The sequence below is a fragment of the Rhipicephalus microplus genome, chromosome 1, assembly GCF_043290135.1.
Source record: "Rhipicephalus microplus isolate Deutch F79 chromosome 1, USDA_Rmic, whole genome shotgun sequence".
Classification (NCBI taxonomy): domain Eukaryota; kingdom Metazoa; phylum Arthropoda; class Arachnida; order Ixodida; family Ixodidae; genus Rhipicephalus; species Rhipicephalus microplus.
This window is the reverse complement of record NC_134700.1, coordinates 243,189,230-243,208,253: the sequence shown is the minus strand read 5'-3', so window position 1 is coordinate 243,208,253 and position 19,024 is coordinate 243,189,230. Positions and strand designations below refer to the sequence as shown.

The 19,024-nt window shown below is 45.8% G+C and overlaps 1 protein-coding gene across 2 annotated transcripts in view; it reads left to right on the top strand.

The window, feature by feature from the left end:
* The window catches only part of LOC142761758 (retinol dehydrogenase 11-like), a 57,821-nt gene extending 38,797 nt beyond the window's left edge, over nucleotides 1–19,024 (top strand). For both annotated transcript variants that reach the window (XM_075891739.1, XM_075891748.1), the window contains 6 exons: nucleotides 1,361–1,560; nucleotides 4,932–5,168; nucleotides 10,055–10,147; nucleotides 12,226–12,411; nucleotides 13,401–13,510; nucleotides 18,706–19,024. In XM_075891739.1, coding sequence (XP_075747854.1) covers nucleotides 1,361–1,560; nucleotides 4,932–5,168; nucleotides 10,055–10,147; nucleotides 12,226–12,411; nucleotides 13,401–13,510; nucleotides 18,706–18,891 — 1,012 coding nt within the window. In that variant the 3' untranslated portion in view covers nucleotides 18,892–19,024. The remainder of the gene's footprint in view (nucleotides 1–1,360; nucleotides 1,561–4,931; nucleotides 5,169–10,054; nucleotides 10,148–12,225; nucleotides 12,412–13,400; nucleotides 13,511–18,705) is intronic.

Below are 19,024 nucleotides of genomic sequence, written 5' to 3'. Positions count from 1 at the left end.
GATCCGCCCTACGTACGCGCGTAAGAAAACACGCTGTTGGTATCCCCGCCTTAAGCGTCAACAATGACGGTGATGGGGGAAACCACAGCCGTGATTTGCGCTACAGCAGAAGCTGTCTCAAGATCACAGCAGCAACCGATTTCGGTGACGTGGGTTTTCGCCGCCGGTGTCCGTAAGCGCTATCGTAAGCAATTAGAAAAATTTATCCATTATCGAGCGGGTTTTCGACCCGGGCTTTCAGCGTAGTCATCGAGTATTCTACCGCGGAGCCACAGTGATGCTTGTAGCTCCTTAGAGAGAAGGCCCTATACAGGAGCCATGTCTGGCGTGGAATCGTGTTGAGATTTGTTACATAGCGTCGCGAAAGAGTAAAATAAGGCGTAACACGACACGAATGTCTCAAGTAGTTCATGGTTCAAAGCTTCCGACCCATTGCAAAGGGCTCAGTCATAATACATTTTCAGCCACAGCATCAACAAAGTCCACACAATGCCTTCCGAACATGAAGTGGCTACCTCGCTTCGTTGACTAATGTTGAATGATGGCATAGTGGATGCTTGGCTACTTCACGAAAAAATTCCCATGATTTGTGGCTTGGTGGGTACATTGCAAATGTACCTGCAGTAGTCGCTTCTAGAGTGTTTTCAGTGGGTTCTAGCGAGGTTGCTTCTCCAGCTTTCGCTGTGTCTGTGCTGCGTTTTTTTTTTGTACCTAACTTCTGTCTACGCCCGTCAACATTGAAGTTTTGGCCGTACTACCTGACTTCTATTTCTCAGGGGCCTGTTTATTCCCACTTGTTTTCAATTACGGATTTGAAAGCTTGGATATTGAGACGTAAACTGACTAAACATGCAGTGGAAGACTTCTTGAATTTGGGTGGACCGGTAGTGAATAGGGGGGTTCAACCATTGTGTTGTCCATAGGTGCGCATGCCGGGGGGGGGGGGGGGGGACACAACGTCTCTTCTCTAGTCACCTAAAAAAAGAGAGGGGGGGGGGGCGAAGTTAGCCCCAATGATTGACTTTATATAGAGGGAGCGCCCCGACGAACCTTCCCCCCTCCTTCCCTTAAGGGGAAACCTGCGCACGCCTATGGTGGCGTACGTACAAACGCTTTTATGATGTACTGTGACTACATGACACACTGCTACAACAGGAGACGCCGACAGAATTAACCCTTAAAGTGCATCGCACACAAATGTTGGTTGGTGGACGCCTATACTCTATAGATTGTCAACCAAACGCGCACAATTCTGCTCCGGATGATGGTGTTGATGTGCGCGCCCTGCTGAGTCATCAGTCCTTGTTGTGGTACACTGTGAAAGCGCTTTCTTTTTGTGTGTGTGTGTGTGTGTGTGCAGGCTCATGGCTGGTCCAGTGGAAGACGTGGTTGCAGGTCAGCGAGATGCACTACTGCCGCTGTGGGCTGTGCTGGGTATTGTGACTGGCGTGGTGGTGCTGTCGCTGCTCGTCAAACTCTACACGGTGTTGACCATCGGCAAGTGCTCGTCCAATGTGGACATGACAGGGAAAACTGTCATCATAACTGGAGCCAACACTGGTGCGTATTCGCAGAATAACGACAAATGAGCGGTAATGCAAAAAGCAGTAAATAATAATGGTGAACATTTTGGTAACCTAACATTTGCAGATGACATAGGGCTATTCAGCAATATTATACTGTAACAATATTGATCGTTCGCCTAGTCGGTACTTGCTTAGTTACATGCATTGACCGCAAAGAACACACACACACAAAGTAAAGGAACACTCAACGACAAGCACAAGCTTGTGTTGTCGTTGAGTGTTCCTTTACTTTGTGTGTGTATTTGCGGCCAAAGCATGTCATTCCGCAATAATAGTGGCGATTTGCAGAAAAAAAAATAATGAATTGGGCGTTCAACCAAAAACTGTTGAGGCTAAAAATAAATACGCTGATGAGACCACAGCGTTTGAAACACGATAGGACGTACACTCCTGTCGTATTTCAAGTGCGTCAATTGGGACAAAGAAACTATTAGCCCCAAAATCCTAAATATTTTGAAGGTAACCATTAACAGCCCTACAATTGGTGATTAACAATCACCCTTCAAAGTCTGTGCATGATGTCCCGCGTGTCTAGAGCCAAATATTGTTTTTAAAACACAAAAAACAGTGATTTACCACATCAGAAAGAAACCAGCGACATATGTTTGGCGTTAATGAAGCACTCATCCTAATATTTTTACAATGTGCTTAATAAGTTGATTAACGAAGATCAACTATGCCGAATTTCAACATTCACTTTAGGGCCAGGTGCGGTTCTTTACGTTACAGAGGGAATTCCAAAATGACTGATTTATTTTTTGTGGCCACGTAGGTGCCAAATGATAAGTTTCGTTTTCGGCACCAAGCCCGCCAAGTATGTAGTAAAACCGCGCTACCACGCTCGTGCGTCTGCAGCGTACCGCAATGCTCACAAAAGGCCTTCCTGCGAAACAACGGAGCTGCCCAATCTGGAACGGAAAATGGCGGTCGTAAGACAGGAGGATGATTCTATTAATACCCAGGGTTTTACGTCCCCAAACCAGGATGTGATTACGAGGGACGCTGCAATGGAGGGAACTGGGCTTCGAACGACTCGCATCAGTGGTATAGCCGGTACCTTATAGAAGAAAAAAAGGCCACGAAATGTGAAGCGATGTCGGTCAGTTATAGAACAAAGGAGAGGACATTGCCAAAGACGGCAACGCATTCGACAGCTCGCACAAATCACTGCGAAAGACCTTGGTCATGCACTGAACAGGCTGCAAACGATGACGACGATGAATGAATGCTGACACCCCGGAAACACGGATGGCTCAGCTTTATCACCGGATAATCTCACCTTAAACGGCCGTACATATTCAAGCAAAGCTTTATACGTGTTACGGGTTCGCTGGCGGTGTTGTCGCATTTATGCCAAAAACCCGTTGCCGTCCAGGCTCATAAATCTAGCTTTCATAGATACACGAGAAACAACATGCTCATTTGTATATGTGCGCCGTTTTTTAAAATTAATAAAGTTATCTAAATAGTAGACTGATCAGCGATCAGCCATTTATGGTGATCCGCCAAGTGGTCTGGTGATTGTGGGGCTCGAATGCTTACTTGCGGGATGAGACACCGAATGCAACCTTAATTTTCGATAGAGTAGAAAATGCTTGAGGAACGCGCACTCGGAATCAGACGGTGCACGTCTAAGAATCCCAGGTGGACGAAATTCGCGGGGCGTTTCACTGCGGCGTCCCTCGTAACTGTATTGTGGTTTTGAGACGAACCCAAACAATGAAAGCCGTTTCTGATATGGCAGTCGGATTTTTTTTCGATGTCGCACGGCTGTTTCATGTTGCCACGTTTTATCGTCACTTGACATGAACACATGACCTCACATTCGGGCACCGAAACGTGGGTCTAGGCACGACGCACACAGCGTATGGGTGGGCCATCACCCGAAGTCCGCAACCAATCAAATCAGTTTCGCTGATGCAAGGGATAGAGAGAACAAGATAAAAAGAAACAAAGGCAGTAATACGTCCAACACGCACACGCCAAGCTTCGCTTGCGCCTATCTTTCTTGGCGAAAAAGCTGCTCGTTTTTTTTTTTCAGTAAGTCAGTGAATATGTAGACATGCATGATAATAACACTACATTATGCGGACCATTTCACGTCCTCTGTCAGAAAAAGCTTGATTGAAAGGTGAACTGACCAGAATTATGATAAGAAATGGATTGACGCGAAATTCCTTCAGCAAATGTACATGTGTAAGGTGCTCCCATAGGACATAATAGAAACTATATAGTTCGTTCGCCTCGGCCATGGATCAGTGGCATAGGGTGCCCGGCTCCAGACCAGCAGGTCGAGGTTTCGATCCCGGCTGCGGCAGCCACATTACGATCGGGACGAAGTGTTAAAGGTCCGTGTACTGTGCAATGTCAGTGCACGTCAAAGAACAGCAGATGGTCAAAATTTCTGGAGTCCTCCTCAATGGCATCCCTCGTAATGACGTCTTGGATTTGGGATGTAAAACTGCTTAGATGCCATAGTTATTATAACAGTACGGATGCTCGATCAGTTGCAACTATAGGTAAATCTCCGTTACATGCTGTGAAATAAATGAAGGCGCTTTGCTCTGGAAAACGATAACGTACGTACCACCCAACCACCGCAGATCTACGACGTTCCCTTTTAATGCGATAGCGTTATCGAGCTCCTTTCACGGAAATTCTGGTGTCAGTATACTGGTGGCGTCTTTAGCTGCGAGCGTAAGAGCAGTGGTGAACGTTAGCGACAATTCGAGATAGATGTGATAAAGGTAGAAGCTGGAGGGTGTTTTAACTTTGGCTTTCCATACGGCACGCTTTAGGTTTCCACTGAAAAGCGATAATCTAAGGCAGGCTGGCGATTAGGAAAATAATATAGTGTACGTTCGCGCGCGCGCGCGTGTGTGTGTGTGTGTGTGGGGGGGGGGGGGGATCCTTATCGCTTTCAACTTATTACAATGCTTGAGATTCCCCCGATTTTCGACGTACAACTTGCACTATATGACGCCCCTAATATTATTTATGAAACTCGATCAATGTGAAACTCAATCAATGTAAAATAGTGTCGTTCCTGCTGCGAAGAAGTCGAAGCAAGTCCCAGAAACGAACTCGTGTAGCCAACGCCTCCTTTATAAAAGACGCATCGGTCATTTTTGCAATAGGTAAATTATTCACTGGGCGATATTTTACTCACTATATTCACGACAAACTAACATGTACTTCGTGTTAATGCCGAAACACAGGTGTGTGTTCATGATACACAAAGTGTCGTGCACGGCGGTGTTACACGCAGCACTGTGTAGCGCGAATGCTTGTTTGTTTGTGTACAGCAGTCATTCGACGGCGCATAATTGAGACGGATGCGCGCAGGCATCGGCAAGGAGACGGCTCGGGAGCTCGCACGGCGCAACGCGCGCGTCGTCCTGGCTTGCCGCAACCTGGTCAAAGCCAGGGAGGCCGCGGCTGACATCTGTGCGTCGACGGGACGCAGCGTGGCGCTGATGCAGCTCGACCTGTGCTCACTGCTCTCGGTGCGCCAGTTCGCCGCTCAGGTGGTGGCCAACGAGCCGCGCCTCGACGTCCTCATCCTCAATGCCGGCATGATGTGTGAGTGGGAAGCATCACACTTCGCAGTTTGGACAGACGCCTTCCGCGTCAGCAAGTTGGGCGCTGAATTATGTGTCCGCGAGCACCGTGGTGGTCTGCTGACCCTATAAGGTTGCGGGTTCGACCATGGCAATTGCATTTCGATGGAGCTGAAATGGTAGTGGCTCGTGCACACGTGCGACGTCAAAGCACGTCAAAGTGCACCAGATGGTCGAAATTTCCGAAGCCCTCCCCTACGCCGTTTCTCATAATCATATCGTGGTTTTGGGACGTTATACCCCAAACATTATTATTATTATTATTATTATTATTATTATTATTATTATTATTATTATTATTATTATTGTTGTTGTTGTTGTTGTTGTTGTTGTTGTTGTTGTTGTTGTTGTTGTTGTTGTTGTCGTTGTTGTTGTTGTTGTATGATCTGGAAGCATTGGTAAATCTGGCAGTGATGCCAATGAGAGATTCCAGAAAAAATTCATAAGCGTTAACAATCATCGTTTCGCTAAAAATGACTCTGGATACCGTTCCAACGCTGCCAGATTATTATCATTGCCACCGCTTCACTACCGACGAAATCGCGCTGGCCTGTTATTTCTTCACAAATCAGTTCATGGTGTTCATATCCTGCTCTTTACTTCTCACTTGTGTAAATTTTCGGATTCCGCGCAAGTTAAGCAGGGATAATCGACCATTTCATGTACCCGCCAACATTTCCCAACACTCTACTGTTCACAGAATACAACGTATCTGTAATGTTAACTTTCATGATCTTGCTGTTTTAACAGTCTAATGTTATTGTTTTTATCTAAGCTCTGCACTGTCTTAACATGGCTTTCACAATGTTCAGTTTTTTCTATTTTCCGTCTTTCATAAAGGTTTCTATGGTTGTGTATATTCCCTTTTTTTTCTCTTTTTTCTTCATGATTCTTGTCTTGTTTTCATTCTTCCCATTTTGCCCTAATTTTTTGTGTGTGTTTTCACTCTATTTGTTTGATTTTTCCTAAGAGTAGCTGTATTGTATTGTTTATTTGTATTGTTTGATTTTTGGGTGTGCCTGTACTAAGACCTCATGGTTTTTCCAGGACATGCTAAATTAATGATTGATTGATCATTATTGTGTGTCCGTGAACCATCGCTGCATATTTATTTATTTATTTATTTATTTATTTATTTATTTGACCCTAAGGGCCAAATGGCATTAACGAGAGAAGTAGCTTATTGCCACAAATAAAAAAAAAACTCACAGCACAAAAGGCAGTGAATATGGTTAGATCATACAAATAAATCCCTTTAGTACGATGTTAGCTTATACATTTATATATCAATACATGATGGGTAATACGACACAGACCCTCATTATACAATGTTAGCTAATGCAACAAAAAACGTATTTATACATAATGCATCACGAAGCATGTAGTTATCACTAATAGCACCGATGTCACCGGGAAGTCAGTTCCACTCCTTCGATGTAGGAGGCAAAATAAATTGAAGAAAGTTTTTCTGTTGCATGAAGGCATGCCTACTTTGTGATGGGAATCAATACAGTGGGATATGTGCTGAGAGCGAAGAAGTAGTTGCTAAATAGGAAGGGATGATGGTACACCTTGTGAAATCGTGTTAAGCGGGAGAATTTTCTACGAGATGTTAAAGACGGGAGCACTAAGGAAGTTTTCATGGTTGAAATGCTCGCGGTTCTAGTATAATTAGACAATATAAAACAAACGGAGTTATTCTAGATAAGTTCAAGGGAAGTTATTAGATTAGCACAGGTGGCGTCCTACAAGGCTGTAGCATATTCTAGTTTAGTACGTATTAGTGTTATATAAAGCTACAGTTCTAAGCCACATGAAGAATTAAAATGTATACGTCGTAAATAGCCAAGAATGTGGTTAGCGTTGTTAATAATGTATGCAATATGAGGAGATTAGCTGAGATTAAGCATTATGTGAACTCCAAGATACTTGTAAGAGTTAACAGTCCAGAGGAATGTTATTAACGTAATAAAGAGGTGAGGTAGTGGGTGTTCTCGTTACACGCATTATTTCGCACTCTTTAGTGTTTAGGTCTGTTAGCCATTTTTCGCACCAGCTAAATATAGGATTAAGGTCAGACTGAGGTATGTTAATGTAATTACCGTTAGTAATTTATATCATTATCTAATACTAGCATTACAGTAATAATACTAATATTATCGTTAGTAATTTCTCAAAAAATAACACTGTCGTCAGCAAATAGAGGAATGTTGATACAGCTGATGAGTCATATCACTGATAAAGAGTTTAAGTGACATTTGGAGAAACTACAATTTCAACACGCACTGCACTTTCGTATCTTAACGGTGGTGCGCGAAAAAACGATGGCACAGAAGGAAAAAAGCTAAACACAGCGCACTATTTCGCGTACCGTTAAGATGACATACCAACTCGCCCAGCAGTCCGTGCTTCTCATGCAGTGCACGTGTTTAGGCCTGGTTAAAATTATATTAGAAAGGAGGGAAGAAATGGGGAGGCATGGGGAGTGTGTTAGATTGCACGTCAACATCGTAGTTGATGTTGGTTTTTTACGCACGCGTGGTAATGTTCTTGGTAATACCTTTTTTTATTAAACCTCAGTTGTAAGTACAGCTTTTCCCTTGTGCGTGTGTCTTCCTCTTGTGGCCGCGTTGTAGCGTGCTGGAACCCTTCGCTTCGTTATCACACAGATCCCGCCATCTGGTCCAGCGAAAATTACGAAGGGTGCACACGGGTGGCTGTTTATGGTGGGACACGAGTAACCGTTTGACAATAATAATAAAAAAAACTCGACTCAATGCAGCAAGCCATGTCGCGATGTGTGTCGCTTGTGATGTGTCGTTCTTTGTGCCCGTCTTGTCCTTTGTTACGCTACATTATGAATTTGATCTGCAAAGCGCCGGTTTAATAGAAAACGATTGCTTCAGGGACACTTTTCACACGGTCTCTTGGCGTTGAAAGTTCAGCACGTACAAAGGCGAACAAGCCGACCGCTGATGGCTGTCGTGACACAGAGCACATGGTGACCGCGCCTGTAAAATAAAAGTTCACAGTTGCTTCTCGAGCAAGCCCCCCTTCCTCCTGCCCTGGCGTTCTCCGTGCTCGTTAAACATGAGTGGGGTGTTTCTTCTTTGCTTGAGTGTTTGACGGCCGGATTAAATAGTGGGCGATCTTATTGCGTGGTCCCCCCGAGTGACGGAACAGGGCCGGCTCGTTTCGTCCCTCCTTCAGCGTCGTTCGTCGCCTCTACTCTGGTGCTCTATACCACGGATAGAACGTACAATGCGCAAGGGGATTTATTAATATGAAGTTATACGGGACATGATGGTTTATACGGGACATGACTTTGACAGCGATAACACAAACCCGTCGAGACTGTCCGTTCTTATGTGGTTCTTAAAGGGGAAAGAAGGAAAAAAAAGCCCCATAACTGTCTGCATCAGGTGCGATACCTCAACAGTAGCTCACGAGGGATGGGTGTAAGGAGGAATTAAACGGATAGGATTAAAAGGTATATATAGAGAGATAGGAATGAGTGAGCGAGGTGCAGGGACAGCGAGTGACGAAAGTAAAGAGAAGATAGGAAAGACGGACCTGGCCGCGGGAGTCCGAGGACGTGGCACCACTCGATGAGAGCTCTTGTCGGCGTCAGGAGATGGCGTAGGGCGAGTCCAGTCGGCCAGAGCTGCGCTGTCGTCGGATATCGGCGTCAGGGGGTGGCGTAGGGGGAACCCAGTCGGCCAGAGGCCGTGCGGACGTCGGAGATCGCGAGGGCACAACCGGTCGGCACGAAATTCAGCGAACGAGTCCCAGACTATCCACGTAATTGCTCTCACAATACAATGTCCAGGTATACACGGAACATGCGCAGCTTGTGTTGAATTCCAATGGCAGATCGCGAGCGCTGAGCCGGATTGTGAATGGAGCGCGCAGATCCGAGCGGGATTGCTCTCCCCGAATCTGTGATCGGAACGCGCTCGCCTCGATGGGAGTTATTAGCGAGCGGTAATCTAGAGAGGGAGCACGAGAGAGTACGAGAGAGGGCAAAGCGTTTTCCGGACATCCATCGGTGATTGGATGAAAGGCGGGCGCACAGAATACGTCACTTGAACATCCGGTCAAATCCGCCGATTTCAGCGGAGCGAGAATTCTTGCTCCAGGGAGCGATCCGCGATCTGCGGTCGCTCTCAATCTGCGATTGGAACACACAAGTCACGATTGGAACGCGCTCGTCTCGACGGAAGCTTGAGCCGAAATCTAGCGAGGGAACACGAGAGAGGGCAGAGCGTTTTCTGGACATCCATCGGTGATTGGATGAAAGGCGGGCGGACAGAATACGTCACTTGAACTTCCGGTCCAATCCACCGATTTCAGCGGAGCAAGAATTCTTGCTCCACGGAGCAATCCGTGATCTGCGGTCGCTCTCAATATGCCATTGGAACACAAGTCACGCTCCCAATCTGTTATTGTAATGTGGTTGCTCCACTCGGAGCAGAAAAAACTTGATCTGGATTTGCCATTGGAATTCGACATTAGCCTCGGCTGGTGTGCATGCACTTGTAAGCTGTAACAGGGTGCGCCGATCACGGGGCTCGTCTGTTGATCCGAAGTTCGCGGTTTTGATCCCGGCCTTGGTGGTCGCATTTCGGTGAAGGGGAACTGGCATAGGCGCGCCTACAGTGGTATATCAATGCACATTCAAGAACACCAGATGGCGTAAATTACCGGAGCCCTCCACTCCAGCGCGCCTCATGAGGTGCTTTGCCACGTATAACCCCAGATAGGTATTTTTATTATTATTACTGTGCGCCATGCTACGAACTTCTTTGAGCATGCAGTGACTGTTGTAACTTGTTCCTTTGCACGCAGCTCCTCCGAGTCGAGAAGAGACCGAGGATGGTTTCGAGGCCACTTTTCAAGCAAATCACCTTGGGCATTTTCTACTAACGCATCTTTTATTGGGTGAGCAAATATGAAATACTTGCGCAATTGCCGCAAGTTTCCTACTGGAGGAAATTTCTCCTTGCACGCCGAATCATTGCAGTGGATATCTATATTTACATATCTACATCAAATATTGCTAAGCTAATCAAGCGCAGTTGGAAAATTCTGCACTTCTTAACAGATCCACGTTTGCAAAAGAAAACGATAAAAAGCTTGACCTCTGTTCTTTCAATAATCGCCCATTAGGTCACTGAACCACACCAAACGTATTTTTTTATTTCTTTCCACAACGGTGATAACGTAACTTTGTGTCTGGTCGTCGAACATATTGAATGTTGGTTGCACAGTTCAAGCTCTTATTTCTAACCCTGTACTTCTATGTCTCGCTAGCTTTGCAGCGATAAGTGGTGCGAAAAACTTCAGAAGCGGAAACCTTACGGCATGCATGTTGTGAGGTACAATGACCTCTTCAGGGGAGTAGTTGTTGAAAATCTGGCAACATCTAAAGTGTGTAAGCTAAAACCACTACTATAGTGACGTAGTTTTAAGACAGTCTATGGATGTGTATATAAAGAAATGGCTCGTGGTTATTGTACTACAAGATCTGTACTACTGGTGGTCAATTCGATTCGCGCCACGCTCTGTGGAGCCAGAGGTAGTAGGATTGACACCCAGTAACGTAAAGTTTTTTTTCTTGTTTTTATGTTCCATCTGTCAGTGTATACTTTATAGTGTCATATCCGTGACGGAAATACGTCAGTGCAGCTGTGGTGGACCCCGGCACAAAACAATTTCATGTAAAAAAAAAACACGGTTGAAACAAACACAGACAAATGAAGTCAGCGCTGAGCTAAGCGCTTTTCTTTAAGACTTGGGTAATTTCATATAATCTCATATACTATCATTTTTCGTTGCCCTGCCGCGGTGTTCTAGTGGCTAAGGTACTCGGCTGCTGACTCGCAGGTCGTGGGATCAAATCGCGGCTGCGACGGCTGCATCTCTGATGGAGCCGTAAATGTTGCAGGCCCGTGTGCTCAGATTTAGGTGCACGTTAAAGAACCCCAGGTGGTCGAAATTTCCGGAGCCCTCCACTACGGCGTCTCTCATAATCGTATAGTGGTTTTGGGACGTTAAACCCCACATATCAATCATCATTTTTCGTTGGAATATTTCAAAATGGAGTGAATCCTTATACAGTTCCGGGAAGATCAGTTCTTATCCACTACTTCACGAGTCTCGTTAATGAAGCTCGGCCTGTGGGTCCACATTTGCTAAAAAAATCAACGCAAATGAGGTTCACAGTGTTTTCTATATAGGCAGCAACGGATTATGTAAGTATTCACTGCAGTAATTTCTCGTTACGTTGACTCGTATTGAGCTGTGTTGTTTTAACTGCGCTGCTACCAAAGGTGATGGGAACCATCTTCAAAGAGCACGGACGCACGGACGCACGGGTGGTCGCACGGACAGACCGAAGGACGCTTCATTCCACTCATCATCATTCACTCCGTGGATATGCTGTGATTTTTTTTTACAATAAATGTTTACGTCTCGCTCGCCAAAGATGGATGCCTTTAGTAGAGCCTATAGTCATTCTTTCTTCGTTCGTCCTTGGTCATGTTCAAATCCTACAGAATATTGGCCATCGCCGTGGGCAGGAATCAAACCTATGACCTCGAAGGTGGCAGGTTTAGTCCCTGCGACGACTTGAGAATGACTGCACACCAGAAGACGTGAATGATTGGACCCACACAGAGCAAAGACATTTTTATCCCATCTGATATTCTCACTGTTTGCTCTAAGTTTTCATTTATGAACAGTGTTTTCTTTTAGTTTAAGGCTACCGTGCTTGTTCTTTCAGCTTCATAGGTGTTTAACTAAAGTATCCTGCCACCTGATTCTGAGCTCATCTCCTTTTGTTGGCGAGCGCCATCAGAAAGAAGGTATCATCATCGCCATCATCATGATTGTGTGTTTTTGTGTGCAAGACCATACTCTAGTAATGAACTGGCCCTGCTCTCAGTATGTTCCAGCTGACTCGAGTGCATTTAAAGGCTAATGGCTTCCTCAAACAATTCATCTATTTGAATGTGCAGACCTTCTCAAGAAGAGTCGGCCAAGCCGCATCGTGGTCGTCGGCTCATGTGGCCAGCTTGTGGGTCGGCTGAACACGGACGACCTCAGTTTCGGACCCTACTGGTTCCCCCTGCTCAACTACTGCACCACCAAGCAGTGCAACATGCTCTTCACGGTCGAGCTAAGCAAGAAGCTCGAGGGCACTGGTAAAGTCTCTCCTTTACATTTATTCTTTAATAATATGGCACTAGACAATGGACCTGTATGGTATCTAGTGAGAACAGAGCTGTGAGCAAAATTTTTGGTTTCGAAGCAAATTCGAATAATGAAGTTTGAGCGTGAATCAAGCCGAATAATTTACGAATATATCTAGGCTATTTTTTGAATACTTCGAAGCAAAATAGCGAGAAAAACATTGCAGAGGACCTCTGCGCATGCTAGCATAACATATTGCAACGTCAAATTCTCCCTTCCAGGTTGATGAAACGCTTGTAAGGTGCGGCTAATCCGTGTTCTCTGTATATAGATGTCGCCGGCGTCAGTGCCGGTGGGACAAGTCACGTGTTTTTTTATGCATGACGCTTGCGGACGCCAGACGAGTGCGCGCTTTCGCAAACTGGCCACATAACGCTTTCACGTTAAAGTTGACCCCAAAGCACAGTCACAGTTTTGGCACAAGGCCGAAGCAATGAATGCGACTGAATAGTCTAGTGGCTAAGCTACTCGGCTGCTGACCCGCAGGTCGCGGGATCGAATCCCGGCTGTGGCATCTGCATTTTCGGTAGAGGCGAAAATGCTGTAGGTCCGTGTGCTCAGATTTGGGTACACTTTAAGAGAACCCCAGGTGGTCGAAATTTCCGGAGCCCTCCACTGCGGCTTTTTTCATAATCATGTGTTGGTTTTGGGAGTTAAACTCTACATATCAATCAATCAATCAATCAATCAATCAATCTGGTGTTTCTAATACTTGTGTTCCTGTTCTTATCGTTGCGCAAGTGCAAACAACTGGTTACCCTCTCTACTCCCACACGAAATGTTATTTTAAGTGGCCCTGAACTTAACGTTAGCTGATCTCAGTGGTCGCCAAGTAGTCGTCTTTGATCACTTATATGACGTCGAACGCATGGCTCGCTTCAAGCGTTCTTCCTCTTCTTTTTTTGCTATATTCATTGGTCGTATGCAAACTATGACGCAGGTGTCACCGTAAACTGCTGTCACCCGGGATTCGTGCGCTCAGAAATCGCTGTTCGCAGCACAGACGTGCAGACGTGGCTTTTCAACCAGCTGCTAAGCTTCTACGGCAAGGTGAGTGCTGTGCTTTGTCACAAGGCGCCCGGCCATGCGCCTTCTCCTTTCGCTTTGCTGCGCAGAATGTCACTGCCAACTAAGGTCAGGACTTTATTGTGTGACGTGACCCGCGTGGGTAAATACACGGAAGACGAGCACAGAAGAAGGGCTTCACACACGCGAGATCTGCGCTGCAAATCCTGATTGCGTTGCGGCAGTCCACCGTGAGTTCACTCGCGTGGTCAGCTTCACAAGTATATATTGTCAGGCATGATCTGTATTCGCATTGTGCGCCACCGTTTGCGACACTGCCTTCTGCGAAGCAAATGGAAAGATACACGTTTTGTCAGCACCGTCTTCACTGTCGTAGCACTGCTCTATAGTTGTATTTTCTTCAAGTAATGACCCTATAGACGGCTTCGAGCTTAACAGGAGGTTGAGAAATGTTTACATTTACCGTATATTCTATATCTCTACAGCTATCGAGGTCGGGATCATGCCCCCGGCTCAGTATGCCGAGCCGGGGCCATAACTCACTGCGCTGCGTGGCGTTTAAATTACGTGGAGGCGCGAACGCCTCGCCAAGCCAGTTAACGAGAGTTTACACTGCTTTGGACGCGAAGTGCTATCACTTTTATGACTAGCAACAATAGAACATGTAATCGGTGCGTGCCAAGCCATGGACTCAAGCTTCTCCCTGGAGGTGTGGGAGATGCTTCTATACGCAGCCCCGCTCTCACTGATCAGCTCACGGTAGTTCAGCGGGCCCGTGAAGTGGCAGGCAGGCTCTGCTTGCCGGTCCCTACGTGGGACTGAGCCGTGTGCGCGACCCAGTCACGTTCCGCAGGACAAAAATAAAGTTGTTTTTTTCTGCCTTATTCGCAAACGTTAACGTTGTCACGATGAACAGACCGGAGTTGAATAAAAACCCACTCTTCACTCCCAATCGTAGTCATGCGAAAATGTGCAGACAAACCGTCTGCCCACAAAATAAAATTGATAAGTGGCCGGGCTACAAAATTTTCTGTGGAACTTTTTCCGCCGCCATTAGTTTTTAGACACCATCAGAGTTCCTCGGCCGCCATTAGCCAGGCTACAGAATAAAAACGACGTGCGTTGCATTTCCTCTAGCCCTGCCGTGGTGTTCAATGACTAAATAACAGGCCGTGAGATAGTGACCTAAAGCCAAGTTCTGTGTCAAATCAGGGACGCTCTTTTGGAGCTGTCACACACACAGATTTCTCTAATTGCGCTCTCACCGTTAACTAGTACAGCTATTATAAAGCTTTGTTTCACCATAGGTCGTTAACGTTAATAACCTGAATTAGAACCACCGAGCGCCAACGTCGGTGCATCCGCGTTAAACGATGTTATAGCTGCCAAACGCCAACAAATATTGTGCAAGTTCTTTTCCATCAATGTAGAGTAAATGTTCAAGGACACATTTTACCTTCGAGTTGTCCCGTTCCTTTTGCGGAGTGATGAAGCATGCTTTTTTTATGCATATAGACCCTTAACAGTTCTACTAGAGTACGCAAACACAGGCTTCAATCATGACACAGGATGAGACTAAGATTGCATGGCTGGCCTGTTGGTTATTCATGGCATCCAAAGGACAGGACAAAGCGAAAGACCCATAGGACACATACACAGCTCTAACTTTCAGTAATGCAGGGCGCACGTTAAAGAACCCCAGGTGGTCAAAATTTCCGGAGCCCTCCACTACGGCGTCTCTCATAATCATATAGTGGTTTTGGGACGTTAAACCCCACAAATCAATCAACTTTCAGTAATGCAGCTCATTCAGAGAATCAGCTATGGCCACACTAGATGAGCAGTACATGACCATCCTTTACTTCATCCCGTCTTGGATGCGATATAACCTTGGATGCCACGAAGCACGAGACCACGCAGTTGAAATGATTTTACATATCAATATATTTGCGTTGCTCATTCTTCATGGGCCTACTTCCTGACTTTTTTCCCCTCCTGAGATACATGTAAAACGCGCAGACACAGTGCCGCTTGCCACTTGCTGCTTTTTTTTTTTTTCGCGTGCGATAATCGTGTGCTGTTTCTATGAGGATCGACAACGGCAGACCATAAATGGTTCTGTCCTGGTGGCAATTGAAAAAAAAAAAAAACGTGAATTATAGAGTGACAGATTCTCAAGTTCTTTTCGTGGTACGTCACGCAGATTATAGAGAAGATCCTTGATGCTGCACGAGGAAGTCTTTCAATTCGCTATGCGTAGTCTGAAGCAGGCCCCTAGTCAGGAAATCTTTTCGGGTGTGGGTGGGGGGCACTTGAAGATGTTGAAAGACTTAAAAAACGCATATTTTATTCATTTGTTGTTGGTAAAGCATCCCCTCCATCCAAATTTTAGGGGGGGGGGGGGCTATCGCAAAAACCAGTGGCACTGGCCCAGCGCCATACCTGATTACTGGACCAGTGTCCAGTGTGGCGCCGACACTGGGACAGTGCCACGCTGCACGAGGCACGCTGGCGCTGCACACTGGGACACCCATTATCAACCAAAAATCTGGCTTTTAAATAGTGTTTAAAAAACACGCACGCAGTGAAAAAAGAAGAAAAGCTGAGTGAGCCGGAGTCGAACCTTAACACATCACATATTCTGAGCCAGACACGCTGCTTATACTCTTCACCTGAAACACGAGAATGAGCTTATTTTTCTTCATCTTACATGTAATTCAGATATCCTATTTTGAATTTGTCGTTTACATACGCAGTGTTTCGTCTCTTCGTGTTCGCACCAAACTTCCGATTGTTAGCTCATTCTTTGCGGGTCGCCTTGGATCACATCCATTTGGCACGTTTTGCCGCAAAGCTTGTTAGCGCGGCTGCAGATGTGCTACGGCAAGCGTAGTGACTCGCTATGCCATTAGTCATACCTATGTATAAAACAGCGTTCATCTGAACTGCTCACTGAACACTGTAGATTTCACCCCTCGATAGTTTAAAAGTATTTTCTGTCCTCCTTGTTTACGTTCCGCGAATGACAGCCGCAGCAGTTCACTCTATATAGCGGAAACGACCACTAGGCTTAGGGCCATACTTCTTGTGGCACGGTTGCTGTGAAGATCGTAGATATTCAATTTTAGAAAAGTCGAATAATCGTCACAATGTAGTATTGATCATAACTGACCCAAGAGTGGTCATATTTTCACCTTCTATTACACAAATCGGAAGCTAAAAGCACCAAGATTGGGCAATGCAGTAGATAAGTGCGGCCGGGAACGTGCGGCTTTCTACGGCACGAGCCGCAACGACTCACTGCTAGAGTAGGTTGGTCTTGATTATCAGGATGAGTGATATGCACTGATATTACTGTCATTTTGTGTTGCGAATTCTCAGTTCTGTTGATGCCGTTTATGAAATACATTGACGAAACTCAATCAAACATCAAGGAAAGCGCACCCGCGCCAAGAAAGGAGGGGGGGGGGGGCATACATTTGTGGGCTAGAACCTTTTTTCCCGAAATTCTTGCATGCCCCCCCCCTTTGCCCCCCCCCCACCTCCAGGAGCAAGCACAGGTAAAACACGATGCATAAATCTGTGCTCCCTGCCCCCCTGCAGGAACAAAGTTGTCGTTTGTCCCCCCAAGCAAAATCCTGGCAGAGCCTCTGACCCGCGCGATCAACATATGAATGCTTTAGCGTACTCGCATCCATTGTCTAAGGAAACTGAAGCTGTATATGTGTCGCACATAGATGAGAATAACATCATATTCGGTAAATTTTACGCTCGGCATGTCGTGATCCAATATGAGGTCTTACAGAATGTGCGCCGATCGTGCCTATAGTTTCTACCAATGTGCCGCTAACGTTATCAGTGTGCAGTAGAGACTGTACAGCGCGACCAGTGCCTCCCAGCGTGCTTTAAGACACTGGGCTACGCTTTACAGTGTAACCCAGTGCATTTCGGCACACTGGGCGACACTGGTCACGCTGTACAGTGTGTCCCAGTGCCTCGCAGCGCGCTGTAGTACACTGGCACACTTCACAGCTTTTCCAACGTCACCCAGCGCGCTGAAACGCACTGGGGGATACTGGAAATGCTGTTTTTTTTTTTTTTCAATAGGTGGGGAGGGCGGCATTCCCACTGTATTCTGTGCTACTTCAGCGGTACGAGTTGAAGCTGAAAAACGGCGCTGCTATCGCGGTGGAGCTTATGTATAGAGCAGCGCACCGAGAATGCGCATGTGCGTAAAACCACAGCGCACAAAAGGTGAACCGCTGATAATGATTGCCGTGCTACTACCCTTTGAAACGGGGGATATACAGGCATAACACGGATGTGACCACTAAACTAGAAACAAAACAAAAAAACGACATAGTTAAGGTGTCACAGGTTTCTTTTTTTAGGGTCATTTCAGTCGGTCGGTCGGCCTTTATTGGCGTCAGATATATAAACATAGCATGTAAATATGCAGGAGGAGGTCCCAAGGATACAAACCGCAGGCGGGACTTTCAATACAAAAGAATAAACTGAAATACGAACAACGAAAGAGCTACTTTTTTTTAAAGTGTTACAAGTAACAAGGGCATTTCAGTGTGTTCAGATTAGTACTTTAAAAATTATTTACAAACAAGAAAACTATAAGAAATTAGCAAAATGCATCAGTTATACATTGAATAAACGTGTTTTTTTTTTCAATTCTGACTTTAAACATGAATATGCATTATGTATTTTATATCACGTGATAGAGGATTCTATAATGAAATCAATGAAAAACAATGCTAACACTCCCATTATTGGTGCGAACTTTAGGTAATAAGAGATCACTGGAGACAGCGAGTCTAATTTTGTTGACAGCGTAAATTATCGGGATTTAGTTGAATTCTAGATAGTGCGCCACCAGCGCTTAAGTCGCCTTTTTTCTCCCACTGTTTGCAGGATGTGTCATCTCTACGACATCCGTCACCACAAATCGATAAATTTCAGTTTTAAATGTTTAGCGCTGTTTTTCCCTTCACAATTTCATGAATACACTCTGGCGGCTAAGCTTTTGTTGGCATTGAATAAGACATCAAAATTGGTTGTCGATTCCTTCAAGCTAATTATGAGCAGCTTGTTTTCATCTGTGTTTTTCAAGGAGAAAAACACAGAGGAGGGAAATATAGTGAGTTGCTTTATGTTGCACCACGCAAATGATGCCCCCCCCCCCCCCCATTCACTCTTTCATGTTGCAGACGGTGAAAGAAGGTGCCGAGACAACGGTATACCTCGCCGTTTCCGAGGAAGTTCAGAATGTGAGCGGCAAATACTTCAAAGACTGTGCATCCACGTATGCCGTGCCGTGGGCCACGAACCCGACAGCGGCGAGGAAGCTGTACGATGAGTCGATCAGGTTGACGCAGATCGAGGAAGTCATCTGAGAGGCTCGAACAAAGCGGGACATTTCTGTGCTGTCGATCTCAGCTGCATCCTGGATTCAACGGACACTTTCAGTGGCGTCAACCTCTACGACCGAAATAACAATAAATTCCGACAGTTATTGGGGGCGAGGAA